Below are 26995 nucleotides of genomic sequence, written 5' to 3'. Positions count from 1 at the left end.
AAACAGAAAATAATTGATTGCAAAATATACAGCAACTTTAATCAATATTTGGTAGAGGCTCTCACAGCAATGAATGTATTCAGGTAAGTCTCCACATGTTTTGCACATCTAGACCATTCAACTTGGCAAAATTGCTTTTTGTTAAGTTGGATGGGTACCTTTGTTGAACAGGAAATTGCAATTGTTTTCATGTATTTTCATTTGGATTGAGGTGAGGGCATTGAATGGTCCACTCCAGGATAGGAATGGACACAGATAGTCCAATATTCAAATACATGAAATAAATTTAGTATTTGAGTACTAATTTATTATTTGTGTATTCAATTTTGCCCCTCATGTATTTTTTTGGTTAAAATAAATAGACCTGAATATAATTTTTCTAAATACCTTTAAAAGTCCAATCTCTAATTTTTACATATGATGATCTACCATGAAATAATTTTTTATAACATGTGCTCCTTCACACGTGCCAATAAAATCAGTATAGTGTGGTGGGGTACAGTCAGTTGGATTTTCAGATTTCTTTTGTCTGTCCTGAACCTCAGGCATAATGTGTTTGGACTGTTACGGGAGGCAAACACACAGCCTATTGTTAGCAAGTGGATGAACGTTAATTAAAGGAAAGATGGAATATACTTAGTGAATCCATGTTACCTATGGAAAAAACATTTGGCCACAAAACGCTACATAAAGTTCGGCTGTGAAATCTAAAGGCAGTTGAGAGTGTAGAAAACAGTCAGTAGCTAGCTTAGCTGACTAACTTCTCTAGATTCCTCCATCAAATAAACGCAGTGTTGTGTGTTGATAAATACTGTTTTCTAGTTCTGTAGCCGAGTTTGGCATGTCTACCACACCACGCTTTCTCCATATGCGTGCTTGCTCGTTTCTCACATGTGTAATGTAGTAGCACTCATGTTATATCGATAGTTTTTAAAAACATCTTTGGGTTAACCCGAATACAATTCAAATAATAACACATACTATTCGGAGAGAAAAATATTGTCCAATTGACATCCCTACTCTAGGAAACTGACATTTTAGTTTCTAAGCAACTCCAGTGTGGCTTTGACTGCAAGTTTGGGGTCATTGTCCCACTGGATGAAGAATCTTCTCCCAAGTCCCAAGTCTCTCACAGACTTCAGCAAGTTTTCTTCCAAGATTTCTCTGTACTTTGCTGCATTCATTTTGCCCTCTTTCTTCACAAGCTATCATGGCCCTGACACAGAGAAGCATCCCCATAACGTGATGCTGCTACCACCATGCTTCACAGTAGGGAGGATGTTTTGAAGTTGTTGTGCAAACATAGAGCTTAGGGTTAACCCTAGAACTGCCAAATGTCTATGCCAATTGGCATTTGAGTTTGCAATCAAAATAAAACTGCCACTTAGAAAGCTACACTCTCCTCCTTCCATACTTTTTTTAAATAGGCATATATTACATTGTTCCAGTCTATTTAGAGACCATTTACCTGTGATTTACCCGTATTCCTAATTAATACACAAAAAGCACAGGCTACTTGGTGTTGGTTCCCAGGGAGCTGCTAATTGGTACCCGGCTCTAATCACCCATCACTGTATGACTGACGCCAATGGATGAATGGGCGATACCCTCAGATAAAAGGTCAATGCCTTGGTTGAATTTGAATGAACTGACAAGAAAAATACTAATGATTTCTTTGACCTTTCAACAAATTAATTATAACTGAAAAATAATACAAACGATACCCCTGACAATTCTACAAATGTATCACACATTACTGTTTTCCATTAGAAGAGAAATATGCATTTTCGTTGATTGTTTTACCGAAGATTCAGCTTCTTATGTAATTCATCAAATGTATTACACTATATAATTCTTCTCGAAACGAAATACAAAAGAAATCCTTGCCTATTTGACAAATTAATTAATTGTTATTGAAACAAAATACAAAAGATATCCTCCACCATTCAACAAGTGTATTGCACATTACTGTTTTTCATTAGGAGAGTAACAAAATATCAAACCTCCTATCTGTCTATTAATTTTTGTGGCTTATTTTACCAAAGATTCAGCTTCTTGTGTAGGCCTAATTCATCAGATGTACAAGAGCTGTCCAAGGATGTCAGGGACAAGATTGTAGACCTACACAAGGCTGGAATGGGCAACAAGACCATCGCCGAGCAGCTTGGTGAGAAGGTGACAACAATTGGTGCGATTATTAGCAAATGGAAAAAAAAACTGTCAATCTTCCTCGGTCTGGGGCTCCATGCAAGATCTCACTTTGTGGAGTTGCAATGATCATGAGAACAGTCAGCCCGAACTACACGGGAGGATCTTGTCAATGATCTCAAGACAGCTGGGACCATAGTCACCAAGAAAACAATTGGCAACACCAATTGCAGGACTGAAATCCTGCAGCGCCCATAAAGTCCCCCTGCTCAAGAAAGCACATGTACAGGCCCGTCTGAAGTTTGCCAATGAACATCTGAATGATTCAGAGGACAACTGGGTGAAAGTGTTATGGTCAGATGAGACCAAAATCAAGCTCTTTGGCATCAACTCAACTCACCATGTTTGGAGGAGGAGGAATGCTGTCTATGGCCCCAAGAACATCATCCTCACTGTCAAACATGGAGGTGGAAACATTGTGCTTTGGGGGTGTTTTACTGCTAAGGGGACAGGACAACTTCACTGCATCAAAAGGACGATGGACGGTGCCATGTACCGTCAAATCTTGGGTGAGAACCTCCTTCCATCAGCTAGGGCATTGACAATGGGTCGTGGATGGGTATTCCAGCATGACAGAATGACCCAAAACACATGGGCAAGGCAACAAAGGAGTGGCTCAAGAAGAAGCACATTAAGGTCTTGGAGTGTCCTAGCTAGACCTTAATCCCACAGAAAATCTGTGGACGGAGCTGAAGGTTCGAGTTGCCAAACGTCAGTGGGACAAAATCCCTCCTGAGATGTGGGCAAACCTGGTGGCCAACTACAAGAAACATCTGACCTCTGTGATTGCCAACAAGGGTTTTGCCACCAAGTACTAAGTCATGTTTTGCAGAGGGGTCGAATACTTATTTCACTCATTGATATGCAAATCAATTTATAATTTTTTGTTGTTGTTGTTATTCTGTCACTCACTGTTCAAATAAACCTACCATTAAAATTATAGACTGATAAATTCTATGTCAGTGGGCAAACGTACAAAATCAGCAGGGGACCAAATATTTTTTTTCCTCACTGCACAACCCTGTTTCCAAGAAAGTTGGGATGCTGCATATGATGGATGTAGTGTAACTGTTTTGTTTTCCAAACTTGCTCACATAAAGCTGTGTGCTGACTGTGGGCCAGAAGGATAAGGCTTGAACATATACAAGATAGATTAATGCGTAATAATAACCCACACAGACCAATTCAATTGACAAATGACTTTTCAATGTTTTCATGGATATATTTATTTAAAAAGTATATTTTGTTATGGAGGCTACTGTAAATCATTCTTTGACATTGCTTACATGCCTAGCATAAATGGGCGCAAAAAGGGCTATTTGTGTCATTCATCTTTTGCAATTTATTTTGTTTAAAAAGTTTCTGTGCTTTATGCCTATATAAAACGAATCATGCGTGAATACTCGGATCTTCGCAAATTGGTTGATAATGTCACTTATTTTACCTTCTACATCATCAGCATAACATTAAAATCAAAATTCTAATGGATTAATCTGTGGTTAACTTACATCTGGTGTAATTTGTATTTTGAAACTTCTATACTATAGCCTAAGTTGAAATAATAGTGATGATAAAACTAATGATAAGACCTTCTGAATACAATTCCTGTATTCTTCAAATTCATTAGACATTTAAAACAAACAGATTCTGTAATGAATGAATGTTTTGAATTATCGTAATTTTCCATTTATAAACCATGGCTTATAGAACAATTTGGAATGGACGTCACGGTTACGTCACTGAAGTTTGGTGGTGGCAGAAAACTGTGGTAACAAGTGTAAGGAAACGGGCAAGATCTTCAGACTAAAGGGGGAAAAAAGGCTTGTTGTGCCGTTGCATGTCAGAATAGGGATGCAATAAAAGATGGCCTTTATTTTTATAGAATACCGTTGTTGAAGCCACCCTCTGAAGCTAAATGCAGATGTTTATGTTTGCAAGCAATTAAACAGACAGACTGGACTGATGAAATCATCCAGAATGCTTGTCTCTGCAGCGCTAATTTTTTATCAGGCAAAGTGATGTCTACTGTTTTTCACACACGGGAAAAATCTATGATGTAGTTGTAGTAATAATGATAAATTAGTAAATGCAGCAACCACAAAGCTGGCATTCTCAGTAGGCTATTTCACAATGGTAAACACCATTGACCAACTTTAGCAACATTAGCTAGTGTGTAAGCAGAATTAGCATGCAAACAAACCAAATTGCTCATACATAGACAGTTTAGCTTATATCACTCAGTATTTATGCAAGCATTTAATTAATTAATGGGATATATGGTAATATCATATCTGTGATGTGACATTTACTTTACAAGATAATTGGAGAAAGCATCCAGATGATCCCTATTCATATATGTTGTACTGAGTTTACACTAACTTTCATTTGACTCTGCCCACAAAATACATCATTGCTGTTTACTAACAAAAAAAGGGTCTATACATGGATTATGTGGCTATGTGTTGTATGTTGTTGTGGAAATTTCTCTAACCAATGTATTCTCACTGATTAAAGGACTGAGAGCCCCTTATTCAAATTAGAAAAGGAATGTGGGGGATCTGGTATTTGCCTAGGGGGCATCAATTGTCTGTCCAGATGCTGTAAGAACTCTTAGAATTGAAGAAGTTATCTATGGCAAGAAGGATAAGGTGGAGGGACAGCCTGCCCTTTGGGTAAAGCCTTTGTGACACAAGACAGATGGGCAACAACTTACCACACCCCTTTTCACTGTAATAAATACGGATTGTGCATGTATGGAGTGAAAGACTCCTCGGACGATTATGTTGGTAAACGTTTGACGCGTCTCTCTTATTTGCAAATGATTAATAAAACTGTTAATTGTGCCCAGAGAATTTCGTCTCTGTACTTCCTTATTTAAGAATGTTGATCGATGGAATTACCATCACAATGTCCCTTTTGACAGAATGTTACTGTATTTGTGAATGACAGCAACTTACTGTAAAAATTTGAATATACAGTAAATTGCTGGCAGTTTGGTTGGCAGCAAATTACTGTAATTAAACAGTAGCTTACTGTATACTAGATACTGTATCATAAGAACAATGCGTACTGGGGATGTGGCAGACCCCCTTTGTTCTCTTAGCACACCCTGAGGAAATTCTGAAACAAATAGAATGTGATCCGACCAGCACGCCCTGATCAAAACGTCTTCCTGTGTGTCACGAGTCTGCATCCAATAATGAACAAACTTCCAAAAGTGCTTGACAATCATACCGTATGAGCAACAGTGCAGCTCATACAAAAATAAAAACAATACCATCAGCAGTAAGCAAAAAACTATGTAGTGAATGCGGAGCCATTGTCAATGCAACAGAGCACCAGTACGGCTAAAGTAGTGACCAGTTGCTAAGGTAGCAGATTGGACAAGGACTATTTGGGGGAGGAGTTTTGCAAAAGGTCAGTTCTCTGGTCAAATGCGGTTTATAAATAGTTGCAGTTAGTACTTGGGTATAACTATCTACTAAGCATAACCATTACCCTAACCTTCGTTGTTAATGTAACCCCAATTTTAGCAAGCAGAAGCATGTATAAAGATAGTTTGTTGATATTATATTGCTATAGCATGAAAATCAGTAGAACACAGTAGACACTGGGCCTTCGGTGCTACCATGAAGCAACAAATCTGGCCTTATGCACTCAGAACAAGTGTGAGATATATTGAGACGCACACACACATACAATGCATTGGCAACAAACTGATCAACGTATTGAAAACTATAATAGGATTATGGTTTATCTACACACTCATTGCCATCAGCACCCGGCAACCAAGCCTCTGAGTCCAACAAGCAACAATCATGCAGTTTAATTCATAACATTTGCAAACACACTCAGTTCAGTCAAACACCAAACACAGCAGGCCAAATTACAATGTGCATGTGCATTCTCAAATTATATTGTACGCAACACACATGATTCCAGAGTGTAATCACGTGTATTATAATATGATGCAGTCAGGATGAAAATATGTAAATGTGACTGAGTATCCTTTCAGAAAATGCATCACATTCATAAAAAGCAACATGAAAAACTATGAAATCACTCACCAAATGACAATCGCTACTTGAACACAAAAATCCATCCTGTGGTTGTTTTTTTCACAGTGAGTGATGGCTTGGTCAAATAGTTTATCTTTACAATTCAAGTCCTTTCTCAATTGATAACAAGGCCAAGGCGGAAAGGCGGGCCTGTCCCGTGCTATTCCTGCTAGATGTTTTTATCTTCTTGAGCGCAGAGAATGTCCTTTCAACAGAGGCCGTGGACACAGGGATAGTTAGCACCAAACAAGTGAGAAGGAAGAGCTGGGGCATAGTCTCAGTTAATCCCATCTGCTGAAGAAAATGCAAGAGGTCAACTGGGCTCCCTCCTTCAAAATCAGACAGAGTACATTGCTGAAAGTTCAGTCTTCAGACACAACATGTCAAAGTGATGTCCGTAGATTTCCTCCAGATTGGAGAGCGCAGGGTCGGGGAAGCTCCGCGTAGAGCCAGTGAAGTGTTGTGGGTCGAGAAGAGCAATGAACATTAGTCTCTCGTGGTCCTTGAACATATCCCTCACCTGAGCTAGAAGGCTGTCAATTATCCCACAGTGCAGCTGCTGGTAATGGGTGCTTGCGTCCTCCTCTGCTCTGACCTGGCGCTGTCGATACAACGGCCTCCCGAACTTTGTCTTCGTAGGGGGCATGGAAGTTGGCCCTCTTCCTCTCCAGGGTGTCACAAAACCCTTGAATCCATTTCAGACAAAATTGCATATCCATCTCTTAAGTCTGCAAAATCTCATACAAGCGTGAGCAAAAGCATAAAATGAAAGTGGCCAGAAGGAAACGGAACTCGTAGTTTGAAAAGAGGTTGACATATCCATCTGCACAATGAATGCTGTCAGCGTCAAAGTCATCATGATGGTCCACAATGTGCTCCATCTCCTCTCAAATACGACGTTGACCAGCCGAGAAGAATATTGCCACAGCATAGGAGCAACTCTGGTAAGGCGACGTTGATACATTTAATCCAAAAAAAATTAGCATTTTTGCCGACCTAGTAAAGAACGCAGCCAGACAATTCCCTGATCTTTGCAGCACCCTGTGACATGACCAAATTCAACGTGTGTGCATAACAATGGATAAATAGCACCTGAGGAATTACTTTTACCCTGGCCTGAACTCTGAGCAAACCCGAACCTATTCCCGCACTATCATGACATTGCGTAACAACTTTGACAGCGTATCTGACCTTATCTTAAAAAGACAGAATGTAAGCAGCAACAGCCTCTGCCCTCTTATTCTCTGTGACATTGTGGAATTTGACAAAGCTCTCCTTCACACCGCTGCTGATGTAGCGTAGCACACTGGACACTTGCAGTGCATTACCTACTGTACATCCGTCGTCTCATCCACCATGTCAGATACAGGTCTCAAGGAGCTCCTCTTTCATGGCATCCCGCAATACATCTGCAGTAGCGTTGATGAGGTTGTTCTGTATTTCGCTTGATGTAACAGTAAACACTTTTTGTCTCACTTTCTCATTGTGTGCCATAGTCTCTCTTCTCTGGTGCTTGCTTAACTGTAGGTCAATTCTTGAGTTGTCGAATGATTTCAGGCTCACGGTGGAACGCAGGTGTCCAGGGGTGGATTCCTATGATAGCTCTTGCTAGCTTGCACTAAATCTGCTAACACTCGTGTTGGTCGACCTTTTTCAATAAGTTCAAACTTCTGTTGAAAAGTCTTCTAGAAAATGGTGATGCTAATACATTAGCCTATACAGCCTCTTCACAAATTGATGCCATTTCACTTAGATTTAAAATAAATCTACCAAATTTTTCTATCCAACTCCTTTTCAGTTCGTTTGCTTCTCTACAATCGCTCTACTCCATCAACTCTGTCTTTCCACTGTTTTGGGGGTAGCCAATGAACTATCACCATCTGATCTGTAGGGTATTTGGGAATGCCCAGAAGGTGATGAAATATTGACAGAAAGTCCCACCTCCAGCATTTGTCAAAATATGATTGACTAATTCAACTGACACATCCAATATCTCCCTCCATTCAGTTGAACGTGGAAGGTATTCTAGGGCCTTCACTGAATACCTTGAAGGCCCAGAAGGAACAAGCACAAAGTTTTCATCTCCTCAAGATTCTGACTCTCTCACTCTCTCTGAATCTCTCTCCATCACACAATATTTAATTCATGGGCTTTGTTGACAAAGGAGCATAGGGTATGCTAACATTGCTAAAGCATGTGGATTAGACCAACAGAAATGAACAGTTAACATTTATCACTCAAAAGATTGGCAAGCGGAAGTCTCTCCAGCACACAGACACCCACACACAGACACACACACACAAACACACATCAGTCAGACAGACAGCAGAGGGATGATTAAAAGACCATCACCCTGTGAAACCAATGAATAACACACTCCTGCTGCCTAGAGGAAACAACAAAGGGGTGTGTGTGTTTCCTTTATCCTGCTCTTGTCTCACATCAGGGGTGTGTGTGTGTGCATGTGTGTGCATGTGCCTCCTTGATCCTTCCTCAATTCCTTTCCCCTATTCTGATTACTGAGGCAGAGAATTCCCGCTCATCAACCTACTATAACTCACCCCCAAGAGAGGGGAAGAGGGAGGAAGATGAGGACCAGAGAGGTAAAAAGAAAGGGAGAATATTGCAAGGAAGGAGAGAAGAAAAGAAGGAAGCAGAGAGTGTAAAGGGATTTGGGGTGAGGGAGGAGAGAAAGATGGTGAAGGGCAAAGTTGGCAGAGAAAGAAATGAAAAGTAGGGGAGAGGGAGGAGAGGAGGAAGAGGCAGAATTGGCACCCAGAGATCAGGGAAATGTGAAAGAGATAGTATATTTAATAAGTAATAAGTTCAGAGAGACATAGAGCGAATAAGAGACAGAGAGAGGGAGAGCAAGAGAGGGAGGTAGAAAGTGTGATGGGTAGTGGTTAAATCCAGTTAATTACTGGAATTCTCAGTTTTATGCAAATTGCAGCAGATCTAGAAAGCCCGACTGTAATTAATCCAGTTACACCCAGCCACTGTGTTTCTAAAGAGGACAATGAGAGGGACGTGGAGCAGTAGATGGCACATGGAGACCACCTAAATGACTTACAACCCCTTCTCTAAATACAGCCGATGTAAAAGTCTGAATGAAGTCCTGGAAACACGACAGACCCTACCAGGTATTTTATTGTATAAAATACAAATTCCTAAAAGATTCCATTGCAACTGTAGGAGAGTTTGAGTGTAGAAATAAACATCTAAAGACAATACATATTTTAGATTTTGTACTTTCTTGCATATCTGAGTAAAACTAGGTCAACGTCTGTCAGCAGACTTTAACAAGTGTACTGAACAGGGAGGCCATGTCGTAGCTGTATAAAAATCAGGGGGGATAGCTGTACTGTATGGCGAAGCGGAAGAGTAGTTGTACCGTATGGAAGGCACAGCAGTTGTACTGTGTTGAAACTACAGGATAGCGCTCAGGGGTGGGCTGCAGTTTGTTCACAGCTATTTGTGTTGAGACATGAATTATTCAGACCTAGAAACAGGGCACGAGAGAGAGCAAAAAAAGAAAGAAAAATGCAGGGAGAGAAAACAAGGAGCAGGGATAAGGAAACAGAGAGCAGGTAAAAGTAGGGGGAAACAAGAGATCAAAAAAGACAATGTGGAAGAGAGAGGGAATTAGAGAGGGATAGACAGAAATAAAAAGCTAGATCTCTGATATTGAGTAAAAAGTATTTTCCCAATGCAGGCTGTTTGACTGTCCCCCACTGCAGAGGAAATAAGTGATGAGAACAATTATTTGATACACTGACAAAGTTTTCCCACTTACAAAGCATGTAGAAGTCTGTAATTATTAACATATGAACTATCCAACTGTGAGTGACGGAATCTAAAACAAAAATCCAGAAAATCACACTGTATGATTTTTAAGTAATGAATTAGCATTTTATTGCATGACATTAGTATTTGATACATCAGAAAAGCAGAACTTAATATTTGATACAGAAACCATTGCTTGCAATTACCGAGATCATACGTTTCCTGTAGTTCTTGACCAGGTTTGCACACACTGCAATAGGGATTTTGGCCCTTACAGACCTTCTCCAGATCCTTCAGGTTTCGGGGCTGTCGCTGGGCAATACAGACTTTCAGCTCCCTCCAAAGATATTCTATTGGGTTCAGGTCTGGAGACTGGCTAGGCCACTCCAGGACCTTGAGATGCTTCTTACGGAGCCACTCCTTAGTTGCCCTGGCTGTGTGTTTCAGGTCGTTGTCATGCTGGAAGACCCAGCCACAACCCATCTTCAATGCTCTTACTGAGGGAAGGAGGTCATTGGCCAAGATCTCACGATATATGGCCCCATCCATCCTCCCCCTCAATAAGGTGCAGTGGTCCTGTCCCCTTTGCAGAAAAGCATCCCCAAAGAATGATGTTTCCACCTCCATGATTCACGGTTGGGATGGTGTTCTTGGGGTTGTACTCATCCTTCTTCTTCCTCCAAACACGGCGAGTGGAGTTTAGACCGAAAAGCTCTATTTTTGTCTGATCAGACCACATGACCTTCTCCCATTCCTCCTCTGGATCATCCAGATGGTCATTGGCAAACTTCAGACGGGCCTGGACATGCGCTGGCTTGAGCCGTGCGCTGCAGGATTTTAATCCATGACGGCATAGTGTGTTACGAATGGTTTTCTTTGAGACTGTGGTCCCAGCTCTCTTCAAGTCATTGACCAGGTCTTGCCATGTAGTTCTGGGCTGATCCATCACCTTGTTCATGATCATTGATGCCCCACGAGGTGAGATCTTGCATGGAGCCCCAGATCGAGGGAAATTGACTGTCATCTTGAACTTCTTCCATTTTCTAATAATTGCGCCAACAGTTGTTGCCTTCTCACCAAGCTGCTTGCCTATTGTCCTGTAGATCATTCCAGTCTTGTGCAGATCTACAATTTTATCCCTGATGTCCTTACACAGCTCTCTGGTCTTGGCCATTGTGGAGAATTTGGAGTCTATTTGATTGAGTGTGTGGACAAGTGTCTTTTATACAGGTGACGAGTTCAAACAGGTGCAGTTAATACAGGTAATGAGTGGAGAACAGGAGGGCTTCTTAAAGAATAACTAACAGGTCTGTGAGAGACGGAATTCTTAGTGGTTGGTAGGTGATCAAATACTTATGTCATGCAATAAAATGCTAATTAATTATTTAAAAATCATACAATGTTATTTTCTGGATATTTGTTTTAGATTCCGTCTCTCACAGTGGAAGTGTACTTATGCAAAAAAGTATCAAATACTTGTTCTCCCCACTTTACATTAATTTACTGAACAGTGCCATATAGAAAACAGTTGAGGGGGTCTGAATCATTTTGTTTTTGCTCAAGCCACTGTGAGACATTAAAGGTCCAACAGGTAAAGGTAGGCATTCAATTCAGATGGAAAAGGAGAATTTTCTGGAGTTTCTTTTCTTTGGGGAGAAATATTGATATTATGTACAGTGGATATAAAATGTCTACACACCCCTGTTAAAATGTCAGGTTCTTGTGATGTAAAAGAATGAGACAAAGATAAATCATGTCAGTACTAATACTTTGTTGAAGCAACTTTTGATTTTATTACAGCACTCAGTCTTTTTGGGTAGGAGTCTATTAGCATGGCACATCTTGACCTGGCAATATTTGCCCACTCATCTTTGCAAAAGCCCTCAAAATCTGTCACATTGCGAGGACATCTCATGTGCACAGCCTTCTTCAGATCAACCCCACAGATGTTCAATTGGAATTAGGTCTGGGCTCTGGCTGGGCCATTCCAAAACGTTAATCTTCTACTGGTGAAGCCATGCTTTTGTGGATTTGGATGTGTGCTTTGGGTCGTTGTTGTGCTGAAAGGTGAACTTCCACTTCATCTTCAGCTTTCTTACGGACGCCTGAAGGTTTTGTGCCAAAACTGCCTGGTATTTGGAACTGTTCATAATTCCCTCCATCCTGACTAAGGCCCCGGTTCCAGCTGAAGAAAAACAGCCCCAAAGCATGATGCTACCACCACCATGCTTCAATGTGTGTATGGTGTTCTATGGCTGATGTGCAGTGTTGTTTTTGCGCCAAACATACCTTTTGGAACTATGGCCATTAGTTCAACCTTGGTTTCATCAGACCATAACACATATTCCCACATGCTTTTGGGAGACTTGATGTTTGTTTTTGCAAACTTCAGCCGGGTTTCGATGTTTTTCTTTGTAAGAAAAGGCTTCCGTCTTGCCACCCTACCCCATAGCCCATTCATATGAAGAATACAGGAGATTGTTGTCAATTGCAACACACAGCCAGTACCGTCCAGAAATTCCTGCAGTTCCTTTAATGTTGCTATAAGCCTCTTGGAAGCCTCCCTGACCAGTTTTCTTCTCGTCTTTTCATCAATTTTGGAGGGACGTCCAATTCTTGGTAATGTCTCTGTTGTGCCATATTTTCTCCACTTGATGATGACTGTCTTCACTGTGTTCCATGGTGTATATATAATGCTTTGGAAATTATTTTGTACCCTTCTCATGACTGATATATTTCAACGAGATCCCTGCTTTGGAAGCTCTCTGCAGACCATGGCTTTTGCTCTGAGATGCAACTAAGGAAATGTCTACTAGAACAGCTGAACTTTATTTGTGATTAATCAGAGTCACTTTAAATGATGGCAGGTATGTAATTAATTCTATTTAACATGGTTTTGAATGTGAACACAGCCACATTCCCAGTTATAAGTGGGTGTGCACACTTGTGCAACCAGATTATTGTAAGGTTTTTATTAAAAAAAATTCCCCCTCTAAGATTTCGGTTTGTTTTTCAATTGAATTGTTCACATTATAGGTCGCAAGTGAAAAAAGGTCTGACATGATTTATCTTTGTCTCATTCTTTTGCATTACAAAAACCTGGCATTTTAACAGGGGTGTGTAGACTTTTTATATCCACGGTAGTTGACTGTGTTGGACTTCCAACTTTGGTTGATTGTTTAAAAAAGTACTTGATGGCAACGATTCCATAAAAGGCTGGTGCATAATCTTATATAAAATGTATCAAAAGGAAATGAAATAAAATGTTCTTACCACCTTGCAACTCAAGAAGACAAGTATGATCAAAGTTAACTAGCCTGCAGGAGTTAAAATTTAACACAACCAATGTTTTTCAACGTGTGTTGATAAAAGGTGTTGATACCTAGTATGTGTAAATCAATACATACATACAAACATCAATTTTTTTTTTTTTACGTAAGTGGACTGCCATTCAAAAGACTAAAGATATGGATACAGAATCCATAGATATTCGAGCTCTTCTCCGATGGTTTGTCCCTAAAAGGAAGTACTACAAAAGATGTAAGATTGTTAACAACGGAATTCAGGATACAATAAAACACATTTCACCTACTGAGATAATGGGCAATGTTTTTTTTCTTGTTTTTTTTCTTCACAAGGTCCATTGCTGTTGATTTTTGTGTTTGTCAGGCTCCAATCGCCTGACAAACAGACTAATTACAGAATAACTAGGTAATGTGAACACCTCCTCACTGGCAGTACTCTTCATTTATATTCCGTGTGTAGTAAACAAAAGAGATTCGGGGTAATTACTTTGTAATTACTCATGGCGATATGCAATCAATACTTCCTCTCATTTAGTCTTTACAATCAGGATAAAAATCACTTGAGGTGAAGAAACCATTTTTTTGAGGGACATTGTATCTTAGAATAGCAAAGCAAATCTGGTTTCAACGTCAAATCATAATATTTGTTGTGATTTAAAAGGCTGAACTGATCCTAACATCCATAACATCTACAGGAGTTGCCGAAGATAAAAATACCAAAAGATATGGGTAAACTGTAAAAGCCAGTTATTATTAATGGAGGGCAGTGCCAACCCTAGGGGGCCCCATGCAAATGTAATTTGGGCCCCCTCTCCCCTATCAGCTGGGGGTTACCTAGCAGTTGGAGGCCTCCTAGCGGTCGGGGACCCTAAGGGACCACTTATGTCACTTATGCCCTGATGGAAGATGATGCTAATGAGCTGATGTTAATAATAAAGACACACAGGTGCTGGTCAGACTGAAACAGACACCTATGTGCATAGTACGTACACAGAGATACAGTGTTGGAAATGTAGTTGAAGTGTAATGTGATCAGTAGACAGTGAGTTGATCATGAGTTGATTAGATGCCCTTTGTCTTTGTGGGTTTAGTACATTTGGCATTTGAAGATGCAGCTCGGTCTCGACTTATGTTTCTAGGTAGTATGCACATAGCCAGGTTTGCCTATGGCTGCCTCCTATGGTGGCCTCTCTTTTTCTCTCTTTCTTTGCAACGTCTCCTCTAAACCAACGAGTGACCATGCCTCACTTGTTGAAAAGCAGCCACTCATCAGGGGGAATGTCACATAGCTGTAAGGGAGAGAGAAGATGGGACCAAACAGATGCACCAAGGGCCGGATTAGAACATTCAGAGTCAGTTTCTCTTATTTCGTACTGAGTTCTATGAGAAGATTTAATTTTTTTGTTCAATCCATAGCTAGGTTCTCTTTTCCTTATCTGTCAAAGGCCACACCCTGTATGCACCATAAATATTTCAGTTATTTACTTTTCCAACAAATTCAGCCTGTCTGGCTAGTCTTCCTTCACTGGATCTCCTTAACGTGTGTCAGTTCCAACAACTCCTCATAACTGGTGGAGGATGCAGAAACTTTTTGTTGAATAAAAAATGAAAACCACTTTGTTCAAGGAACTAACACCATGCTCAATACAGAAAAATAAAATACCGACCTGCTGAGGGCGGGGATGGACAGGGTATATCATGCGGACAGGAATTTCAAATTCAGAACGAAAAAAACAAGCTACTTAATAAAACATTTTGTGTCTGAGAATTTATTGTTCAAATTAAATTGCATGGCTCCCCATAATGTTTGAGCCCAATGTATGACTCATTGTTTGTGTTTGTGTTTTCCTTTCACGTGCTCAATTTCATGAAAGTTGCCAATATTGTTATTAAATACACTCACCTAAAGGATTATTAGGAACACCATACTAATACTGTGTTTGACCCCCTTTCGCCTTCAGAACTGCCTTAATTCTACATGGCTTTTATTCTACAAGGTGCTGAAAGCATTCTTTAGAAAGGTTGGCCCATATTGATAGGATAGTATCTTGCAGTTGATGGAGATTTGTGGGATGCACAACCAGGGCACGAAGCTCCCGTTCCACCACATCCCAAAGATGCTCTATTTGGTTGAGATTTGGTGACTGTGGGGGCCATTTCAGTACAGTGAACTCATTGTCATGTTCAAGAAACCAATTTGAAATTATTCGAGCTTTGTGACATGGTGCATTATCCTGCTGGAAGTAGCCATCAGAGGATGGGTACATGGTGGTCATAAAGAGATGGACATGGTCAGAAACAATGCTCAGGTAGGCTGTGGCATTTAAACGATGCCCAATTGGCACTAAGGGGCCTAAAGTGTGCCAAGAAAACATCCCCCACACCATTACACCACCACCACCAGCCTGCACAGTGGTAACAAGGCATGATGGATCCATGTTCTCATTCTGTTTACGCCAAATTCTGACTTTACCATCTGAATGTCTCAACAGAAATCGAGACTCATCAGACCAGGCAACATTCTTCCAGTCTTCAACTGTCCAATTTTGGTGAGCTCGTGCAAATTGTAGCCTCTTTTTCCTATTTGTAGTGGAGATGAGTGGTACCCGGTGGGGTCTTCTGCTGTTGTAGCCCATCCGCCTCAAGGTTGTGCGTGTTGTGGCTTCACAAATGCTTTGCTGCATACCTCGGTTGTAAAGAGTGGTTATTTCAGTCAAAGTTGCTCTTCTATCAGCTTGAATCAGTCGGCCCATTCTCCTCTGACCTCTAGCATCAACAAGGCATTTTCGCCCACAGGACTGCCGCATACTGGATGTTTTTCCCTTTTCACACCATTCTTTGTAAACCCTAGAAATGGTTGTGCGTGAAAATCCCAGTAACTGAGTAGATTGTGAAATACTCAGACCGGCCCATCTGGCACCAACAAACATGCCACGCTCAAAATTGCTTAAATCACCTTTTTTTCCCATTCTGACATTCATTTTGGAGTTCAGGAGATTGTCCAGGACCACACCCCTAAATGCATTGAAGCAACTGCCATGTGATTGGTTGATTAGATAATTGCATTAATGAGAAATGTAACAGGTGTTCCTAATAATCCTTTAGGTGAGTGTATTGTTTGATAAGTCCCTCTTTTTACAAGCACTTTCTTAATTCCATTTGTAAATACAAATGTAGAGTTGTTTCTACTAAACATTTAGAGGATCTAGAAGTGGAGTGTGAGTGATAAACATTCTTATTTCTGCTATTATTGCTTCTGAAAGTTATGGAAATTCTGAACTAAGGTACATTTGGGAAATGTCTGTCTTTCTATTGGCTGGTATATAAATCTTTACTTTGATTGTGACACACATATATATAATATATATGTATAATATCAGAGGATTATTAGGTACTTTGACCATGTTCTCCTGCATAGACCAAGAAGGGTGCCAGACCTTTGTTTCTTAGGAATGTGGTCCTTGGGGAGAAGTAAGGTCAGTTGGCCCCTCTAGGTAAACACAACAGTAAACATTATGGCAGGAAGGATAAGATGGGGGGACAGCCCTCCCTTTAGGTACAACCTATGTGACACAAGACAGATGGACAGCAACTTACCACATCCCTTTTCCCTCTATAAATATGAACTGTTCATGTATTAAGTTAGAGTCTTCTCGGATGATTATGTTTGTAAGCGTTTGACTCGTCTCTCTATTTGCAAATAAAATATTCAATTTGTCTCTGTTCTTACTCCTTTAAGAGTGTCGATCGATGGAATTGCCATCACATTTGGCACAGAGAGAGAGACCGGGCCAGTGTATCAGTCCATTGGTTTTTATTGATGTTAATCTCTGAGGTTTTTTCAGTTAATCAGAGTGTATTAATTGTGGCGTTTAGGAAGTGTGTGAGGGCTTTTATGCTGTAATTTAATTTTTTCTCGGTTTACTTCAGTCTATCTTTCTTTTGCTTTCTTTCTATCACTTGCTTCCTATATTCCCTCTTTTCTTTCCACTCCCTTATTTCTCATGCAAAAGATCTCTCTTTCTACTGTGTCGCTCTCTTCCCTCTAATCAGTTTTGTTATTTGTGAGACACGGTGTAGTTTAATAGCACAGTCATTATTTTAAGACTGATGATGGAGACTAATTCAAACCCACCTTTTAATTGGTAACACTTTATTCAGAGAATCCCAGAAGTCTTTTTGTTAAGGATCTACCGGCTATCAGTAACATTCTTTCAGTAACATTCTATAACCTAATAGTCTGACTATACTATCTATTTAGAACAATTTGCTGATTTTCACTTTTACATTATTGACTTCTTTGTGTTGATTAGTGTCAATAACTCCTAATTAAATCCATTTGGATTTCATGTGGTACAAATTAAATGTGCAAAAGTCTAATGGGCGGTAATACTTTTCAGAGCCGGTTTAGTAGCATCAAATGAATGTGGGATCAGTTAGGTCACTTAACAAGTACAGTCCAAATTTAGCACACTGACTACCACTCTTTGAAGAATTTTGACAGCAATCAATATAGTAAGACAAGTCAGTCGAAAGGAAACTGGTAATTTCTTCCTTCCTCTGCCTGGTTGTATGACTAAGCAATGGCAGACAGGCCAATCAGATGGATGCACTTTAAGTCCCCTCTGGAGCATCTGCTAAATGACCAGAATGTCACTGCAGATAAAAAAGGTCTAACTCGTGAGAGCTCCATAAAGGATTAATTAATAATCATTGGAACGCCAAAATTAATGAAATGGTCCTATTCGGAATGTAGCACATTAGCTTTATATGTGTTGCATGTAGATGTTGGTGTGAGCAGAGTTAAAGCCATTTATTCCAAAGCTCTCTCAAACTTTTTATCTTTTAAATGTCAGCACTTGGCTAATTTAAATGGTCTTTCAAATGAAAGGACACAAATAATAAGAAGCTACTTTCCCCACAAATAGCCAATACACATAGCAAGGGACTAATTGGACATTAGAAAACTCTGTGTGTGTGTGTCTGGTGTGTATGTGCTGTGCTTACCTCTCTCCACTGCTTGGTCTCTACGCCTTGGGTGTAGAGCACACACACTGAGAGAAACAGAGAGAAAGAGGGACAGAAAAAGACAATGAGACAGAGAAATAGAGAGACCCATGGGCAGAAATGCAATTAGAGAAAGACAGATAGATTCTGTTACATTGAACAGATCAATACAAAAGTGTTATTTACAGGACCGTGAACAAACAACAAACTAAGGCTAACGGCAGAGTTAACATCTCAGGGAGATTACCATTTAATTGGTGCTTTATTGACATGAATGGATGGTTGACTGTTTTTTTTTAAGAACACTCACAAAGATTAGCCCTAACTAACAAAGTTGGAATGAATGCCTAAACCTGTTAAAATGATTGTAGTTTTATTTTAACCATGTAAAACAATTAACCACACAGGGATCCAAACTACATATAATGCAGACATTTGTTTCTAGTATGCCTGATTTCTATGCTTTGTTGAACAACTGCTGTAATCTTCATATAAACCATCAATTAGGGATGAAAAAGGGAGGGAGGGAAGTCATACTCACATGGGTCAGATTTGGAGAAGGTGTCTTTATCTAGAAGATTTCTAAAATACAAAGAATGGAAGAAGAAAAATGTCAACCAGTAATCAACTTCCCACCCTTATGAAAATAGCTGGAATACTATGCAGATTGTTATGTTTGTGTTCTTGTATTTAATTAACCAGAAAAAGCCCAATGTAAGGGAACCCTGGCTAAGGATGCAGCAGCAATCGATAACAACATTACAATACACAGTAGCAACCACCTAGTAGATCATGTCTGCTAACTGCTAGTGGTGAGGGAGAGCAGGATACAGAGGTAGGAATGAACTGATGTCAACACAAAAAACAAGGTCCAAACCACCATTTGGTACAAAGTTGAATGGTGTGTCACTTAATATTTTTAAGAAAGTGTAGGGATACATCAAGTTACCGTGACACAGAAGAGGCCACGTGGATATGATGAACAAACCCTGTTTCCAAAAAGTTGGGATGCTGCATAAAATGTCAATAAAAACACAGTGCAATGGTGTGCATGTCATGTAATCCCTGTATTCAATATACAATAGTACAAAGACAACATATCAAAATGTTGAAACTGAGAAATGCTATTGTTTTTGTGTTGCATCACCTCTTCTTTTAGCAACACTCTGTAAGCGTTTGGGAACTGGGGAGAATGTGATTTGGAATTCTCTTGCTGAAATAAGGAAGGCCTTCCCTGAAAAAGACAACTGGATGAGAGCATGTTGCTCCAAAACCTGTATATATTGTTCAGCATGAATGGTAACTACCAAAAGTGCACTAATGTACTGTAGCCCCATACCATCACGGATGCTGGCTTTTGAACTGTGCGTTGATAACAAGCCAGGTGGTCCCTCCCTTCTTTAGCCTGGAGGATGCGACGTCCATGATTCCCGAAAAAATTTACACATTTTGATTTGTCAGACAACAGGACAGTTGCCAATTAACCTAATTAGTTGTGAGATGTACCACCAGGTTTCATTTTTTTTTTGCATTACACACTTTTTCCAGTCTTTTGTTGCCCCTGTCCCAGCTTTTTTTAAACATGTTGCATGCATTAAACCCAAAGTGGGCATATATTTTTAAAGGACCAATAACATTTCTCAGTTTCAACATTTGATATGTTGTCTTGGTACTATTTTCTGTTGAATATAGGGTTTTAATAATTTGCACATCATTGCATTCTGTTCTCATTTTTACATTTTACACAGCATCCCAACTATTTTGTAAATGGGGTTGATCAATTACAGTCCGAAAAATTATTCAAAATCTGAACCAGCGAAGCATTCAGCTGCAACTTGTTTGGGTGCATCACATTTGGGGCTCACTTCTAGTAATCCCGAATTACCTGGAGTAGTCCTATTCCCCAGAAAGAAACATTGTGTTCTATCAGCAAGTATTGTTTTTTAAAACTAACTGACAGCATGTTCACTGAGGCCATTGATTCTGAGTCCAGCTAGCAAGAGCTTGTGATGAACTGAATCAAAGGCATTTGTTAAATCCACAAATATTGCATGTTGTTTTCCATCAAGTGCATTTATGATTTGCCACATCCACTGCTGTTCTTGTGGATTTAGCAAAAAATGTCAAGCAATACAAAACAGCTGTAAACGTCTGTAAATGGCAGGCGTCCAAATGGTCTAGGTCTACAGGCCTTTTCCCCTTGAAATTTTTATCTCCCCTCTCCCAACTGTGGAGCTGCTGCAGTGAGGCAACAATTCCACAGCAGGTGCAGAAGAATGGAAGATTGCTGCCAGTTCAACCAGAAAGCTTTCCCCAGCACAAACGCATTGAGTCAATTAGGCACCCTCATCGCTGCTGGACCCCCGGGTATTGTCGGTTAGCCGTATGATGGTGGCAATTTTATCGATCAGAACTCTTAAAGGAGAAAATACAGAGACGAAATTCTCTTGGCACAATTTAACAGTTTTATTAATTATTTGTAAATAAGAGGGACGCGTCAAACGCTTACAAACATAATCGTCCGAGGATACATAGAAAAAGGGGTGTGGTAAGATGCTGCCCAGTTGTCCTATGTCAATAAAACACATTCCCTTTGTTCTATCACATATCCTGGACTTCACACAAGGGACAGGCTGTCCTCCTTCACATGGGTAACCTTCTCAACTCCTGAGGAGTCACAATGTCTGGACAATCAACAGATAGACACTAAAGGGTTATACAGATTTACTGATTTACGAGTAACCCTCTAATCCACTGGTGCCGGTCAAGGATGCCCCCAAGGCAAACACCAGATCCTACTCTAACTACATTCCTTTTCTCATCCAAACATGGGGGCTCGGTACCTTTAACTAGTAACTCATTAATACATGTATAGGACCAAGCAGAGGTGGGGGACTCGAGTCACATGATTTGACTCGAGTCTGACTCAAGTCACAATTTTCAGGACTTGCGACTTGCTTGATTAAAGTATGAAAATGACTTGACTTTGACTTGAGAACAAGTTACTTGAGACTTGACTTGACTTGAAGTGGAAGACTCGACAATGACTTGAACTTATAATAAACAAACAGCAATAGAATTATTTTATATGTTGTGACATCAGCACCACTAATCAGCGTATGTGCCTTTAACACTGCACAATTCAAACCGCGCCAAACATGGCAGACAGTAACGTTAGTCGAGCTCCACAAATAGTATCGTTTGGATACAAGGACTTTGAACTGGACCGTGTGAATAAAAAAAGATTTGCCAGTTGCAAAATATGCAACAACGTCAAATTTCATTCGTTATTTTAAGAACCACAAGGAAAGGTAAGAAAGTAATCTCTTTATATTCAGTTTCACTAAGATCTATAACGATTAAGTTACTAATGTATTGAATTAATCTTTTGTTTGTCATAATTTGGCCTTGGTTGCATATTATATATATATTTTTTTTCTTGTTAGAAATGTGACCATTATCATTACTGAATATGTCTGGTAAATAGATGTAAGGTAATTTGACTGTAACAGTGGCATAGCCTGAATTTTAATGTTTGATGGGCATCTTAAAATGAGCGGGAATGTATATTATTACACGTAGGCTATAAGATCTGTATTAAATGTGGGCATTTTCAAGTGTTTGTGGACTGCGTGTGGAAACTAAAAAGCATTGTGCTTACTCCATAACAGTTGACATTACTGCATGAAAGGCTAACATGGAGGCGCCGATGTGATTACTAGCACCTAAACATTTCGAAGAGTTTTTTTTTTTTACTCATACAGACAAGAATAATTACAGCGTAATTACATATTAGGCAGTTTTTCAGTCACAATAATTAGTTTATAAGGTTGTTATTATTAGCCCTTATTACATGGAATGGCTGAATTCCAGTGCAGAATGCGTGTTATTTCTTGATAACAGATCGTTGCCATGAAAAACAGCGCGTTGCTATGGACGCAGCAGGATTCTAACCAGAGACGGAATGGACTATTTTCTTTAGAGGAAGCAATACAATCATTTTTAAATCAATAAATTCCTTTTGAAATCAATATTTTGTGTCAAATTATAGATTTATTTGGTAGGTAGCCAGGTAATAAGTGGGATAAGGTATAGCGAGGCGGTTGTTATAGCGAATACAACCCCTTCAGGCTGATTCAAGATCCCTCCGCTTCGTCCCCCTAAAAAATTGAAGAAAAATATTTGATATTGAAATCGAGCTTCGCACCGAGCGCACGTCAGAAACAGAGGACAGTGTGTGTGTGTGTTCATCTCTTTAGCACTGTGACTTGACTTGAAACTTATAAGGACTCGACTTGACTTGCTTAGGGTGAACCCTTGACTTGCTTGATTTATCTGAACTGTGACTTGAGACTTGACTCGAGACTTGATGGTTAAGACTTGAGACTTGCTTGGACTTGACCATGTGTGACTTGTCCCCATCTCTGGGACCAAGTATACATCAGTTCAAGAATTTCCACAACAGCCGCGATAACTCAAACACCTAGCTGCAGTGACAAAGCTGTAGGGCAAGGCAATGACTTTAAACCACTGCACCATGCAGGTGTCATCTCCTGCTGTCTTTTTACAGACAAAAGTGCAGATATGAACTGTTTCATCATCAGCTTGATCCTTTATGTATTTAGAATCCATCAAATAAAGTAGTCCAGAGGAACCGTTTCAACCCAACACCGATTCGACTTATTTTCAGAACTAGATAGGGTTCTCTGAGATTGCTTTAAGATAGGAATCTAAGACTTAGTTTTTGTGATCTGCCCTGAACTCTTGTTTTGTATAAGGCTCTGTATGGGGTCAGCAGGGGCATTTCCTCCATGTAGCTTTAGCCAAAGACATTTATCTGTTTAATTATTTTTCTGGAAACCAATGATTCCCCATCCACTGATTCTGAGTTTCTTTCCAGGAGCACCATTAACATTTGTAAATGGTATACTACTTAAACCTGGAAATACGAAAACAAATGCAGCATATAACATAGCATGAGGTCATTGGGCCTGGTGTGTGCATGTGTGTGCCTGTGTGAAAGAAGGCAGACACTAAAATCAGGCCTTAGTAGGCTATCATCAGAGGGAATTGTAGGGTTCAGAAGCAGTCGCAACGGTCTCTTGATTACTGCAATATTTCATTTACCTCTTTACTTCACTCTCCTTTCAGCCCCCTTACAACTACTCCACACCTCTCCCCTCAATCCAATCAGCATTTGACCTTCCTCCTCCCCTCCCCTCGCTTTACTCTGTCCTCCTCTTATTTTCCCTCCTGCCTAACCCCTTGAACCCTTCTCTCCTCCCCTTAGGGACCTCAGATGGTGTCCTGTTGGATCTCCACCCAGACTTGGATCAGGGCATCAGTGAGCTCCTGGACAGCCCCTCTCCTCTTTCCTTCCATGTTTTCCTCAAAACTTCTCCATATCTTTCACCATATTCATTGAGTGTACTGTAATCTATGTACAACGTCAGTCTGCACAGTCTTTGGTGCTACTTTGTGGGGTCGGACGCACCGATACGAAACGTCCCAGAGGTTCTCAATTCGATTCAGGTCTGGGGAATGTGAGGGCCAGTCAATGGCATCAATGCCTTTGCCATCCAGGAACTGCTTACACACTCTGGCAAAAGAAAACCCAGGGTCCACTGCACCAGGGTAAGGTCTAACGATGGGTCTGAAGATTTCATCCTGGTACCTGACAGCTGCCAGGGTACTGATGGCTAGCACATGGAGGTCTGTGCGACCCTCCAGACCATCACTGACCCACCGCCAAACTGGTCATGCTGGATGATGTTGCAGGCAGCATAACGTTCACCCTGGCATCTCCAGACTCTTTCATGTCTGTCACATGTGCTCAGTGTGAACCTGCTCTTATCTGTGAAGAGTCTGTTTCTGATGGTTTGGTCAAAGACTGGCACACTAGTAGCCTGCTGGAGGTCATTTTGTAGGACTCTGGCAGTGCTCCTCCAGTTCCTCCTCGCACAAAGAAGCAGAAACCGGTCCTGCTGCTGGGTTGATGCCCTTCTACGGCCCTGTCTACTGTAGCTCTCCTCGTGTGACTGCCCGTCTCATGGTATCTCCTCCATGCTCTTGAGACTGTACTGGGGGACACAGCAAACCTTCTTGTGACGGTATGTATGGATGCGCCATCCTGGAGGAGCTGGACTACCTGTGATACCTGAATGGGCTGCAGGTACCACCTCATGTTACCAGTAGTGACAAGGACACAAGCAAACCGCAACAATAGAGAAGAATCAGTCAGGAAGGATGAGGAGAAAGCAATTGTCTGTGACCACCACCAAAAACTATTACGTGTTCCCTTAATTTTTTTGACCAGTGCATATACAATAAATAACAAAAGTAAAAAACAAAATATTAACATATATGAAATGTTATAATATTATCGTATTTTATATCTAATGTAAGTACATTAAAGTATGAATAAGGGAAAATAAATAAATATAAAATAAATATTGATTATGTTGACAATGTTGCTTGTGCTCCACTGGTTGCTCCTTTTCCCCTGGCAACAGTGTCCATTTTGATGCTTTTATTGCCCATTGCTGTATCTGGTCTAACAGATACCAGAGTTTATCAGTGGTTGAATTGATTCCAAATGTTTTGTTAAACTTCATGATCTGAGGGAAGTGTCTGTAATTCGGTCATACATTTGGCCGAATGTCAGAAAGTGCATCTCATTTTACATATTTTTTGTGGGCAGTGAGTATATCGGCGAATTCCAAGGTCATGCTCACTAATTCTTCATTTTTTATCAATGTTCAGGTATTGATTCACATTGTACTGTAGTTTTCAGGCTAAATAAGTATTATGTATTTTATTGTTGATTATTTTCAGAATGTCAAACTTCTCCCTTTAGATTTACCTATGATTTGGGTGTCTCTGTGGTCTGCTTGGGTTTCTGAACAGAACTGAAAAAATAGCTGGCTTAGAAGGCTCTTCTCTAGGTTCATCTCTGTAGATGAGAGCTTTGTTATGGAATGTTTAAGAATTGCTTTCCTTTAAGTGGGTGTGAGACATGTGGGTGTGTACTCTGAGGATACTTTTGCTCAATTCTGTGAATTACTGGTTGGTGGACACCTGATCTTACATCAATAGTGGGCAGTGGGCTCTGGTTGGAGGACACTGGATCTTACATCCATAATGGGCAGTGGGCTCTGGTTGGAGGACACTGGATCTTACATCCATAATGGGCAGTGGGCTCTGGTTGGTGGACACCTGATTTTACATCCATAATGGGCAGTGGGCTCTGGTTGGTGGACACCTGATCTTACATCCATAGTGGGCAGTGGGCTCTATAACTAATTATCTTGGTCTGTCTAACTCTCTAAGTCTTCCTCTCGAACTCTCTCTGTCTTAGAGTAATTATGTCACTGTTCACTCTATTTGTCTGTCTGTCTCTCTCGCTCTTTCAAAGCCTCTCGCATCAAAATAATTGGTCCACTACCCTAAAGCCATTAATTAACAAGGGTAAGGCAACAGCAGTATTTTGTTTCTACCTGGTAGTCATTGCATACACCTGATGTCCCAGGTCCAAATCAGTGCATCATTAGAAGTTAAGGATGAAAACCAGAAGAGTTTTAACCTTCATGACCAGAGTTTAATAGCCTTAAACCCTTAGAATATAACTCTGATCCTAATGTAGCTTAGATTACACACAGCTCAAATAGCAAACTTCACAGGAACCCAGGCACACCTCTCACTAATAACTAGATAATACCTCATACTGTGAGCAACACAGCCTGCTAGAACTGTTGTTTTGTGTTTAAATTAGCTTTCTAGCAACCAAGCATGAAGAGAGAAACATATTTAAATACTAATATTGTGAATTCGATGGTCACGATTTTAGGATTTTTATGTGTCCTTGTGTTGATGAATCACATACTGTTTCGTATGTAAACACATACACATTTATGAGTTCCTGTCAAATAACTGTCCCGAGAATCTCATCACATGCCATGGAGCGATGGGCAGGTGCTTGTGATTGAAATTGTAAATGATCTGTTTTTCTTAGTGATTATATTTATGGTTGTTCATCCGTTCTCATATTAGTGTAAATCCAATTAACATTTGGTATTATCCCCTGCATGTCCTCCACACACACACACGCAGAGACGCACACGCACACGCCCACACCTGGGCAGACAAAAAGACACAGACACACACAGAGACCGAAGGTAGCTCTTGTGTTTATCATTATTGTGTTTATTATTATTTGCTGCATCACACTCGAGTGGTTCTGCGTTTCTCTGAGCTTGCTTTGAGGAGCGTTTAATTAAAAAGAAGGGTAACGGCATAGCCAGGTTATTTGACAAAGAGTTACACGCCCAAGTGGACACGTTTAATTGGCTTACATCCTATGAACTGACAAATAATACCTATATCATATCACAGGGTTATTTCTTGCCAGGCTCAGCTCCATGCGGGGGGGGGGGGGGGGGGGCAAAGCCGGGCATGCCCTTCCAGATAGAATCAGCGCCATTTGAGTCTTGTTTCTACATAAACACTGCAAATGGTATATGAATTAGATATCAATCAAATGTATTTATAAAGCCCTTTTTACAACAGCAGTTGTCACAAAGTGCTTTACAGAGACACCCGGCCTTAAACCCCAAGGAGCAAACAACAGTAGTGTTG

At 40.3% G+C, this 26995-nt stretch overlaps 1 protein-coding gene across 3 annotated transcripts in view; it reads right to left on the bottom strand.

Moving 5' to 3' along the window:
- cpne5b (copine Vb) overlaps positions 1-26995 on the bottom strand; it is a 207868-nt gene that overhangs the window by 136100 nt on the left and 44773 nt on the right. For all 3 annotated transcript variants that reach the window (XR_002198020.2, XM_013132288.3, XM_013132289.3), the window contains exons 2-3: positions 18903-18943; positions 18362-18408 (exon numbers count right to left, since the gene is read on the bottom strand). Coding sequence is in view for 2 of the 3 variants with exons in the window: in XM_013132288.3 (XP_012987742.1) it covers positions 18362-18408; positions 18903-18943 (88 nt within the window). In the remaining variant the exon portion in view is untranslated. The remainder of the gene's footprint in view (positions 1-18361; positions 18409-18902; positions 18944-26995) is intronic.

Source organism: Esox lucius, chromosome 17 (assembly GCF_011004845.1).
Source record: "Esox lucius isolate fEsoLuc1 chromosome 17, fEsoLuc1.pri, whole genome shotgun sequence".
NCBI lineage: Eukaryota > Metazoa > Chordata > Actinopteri > Esociformes > Esocidae > Esox > Esox lucius.
This window is presented reverse-complemented; position numbering and strand designations above follow the sequence as displayed.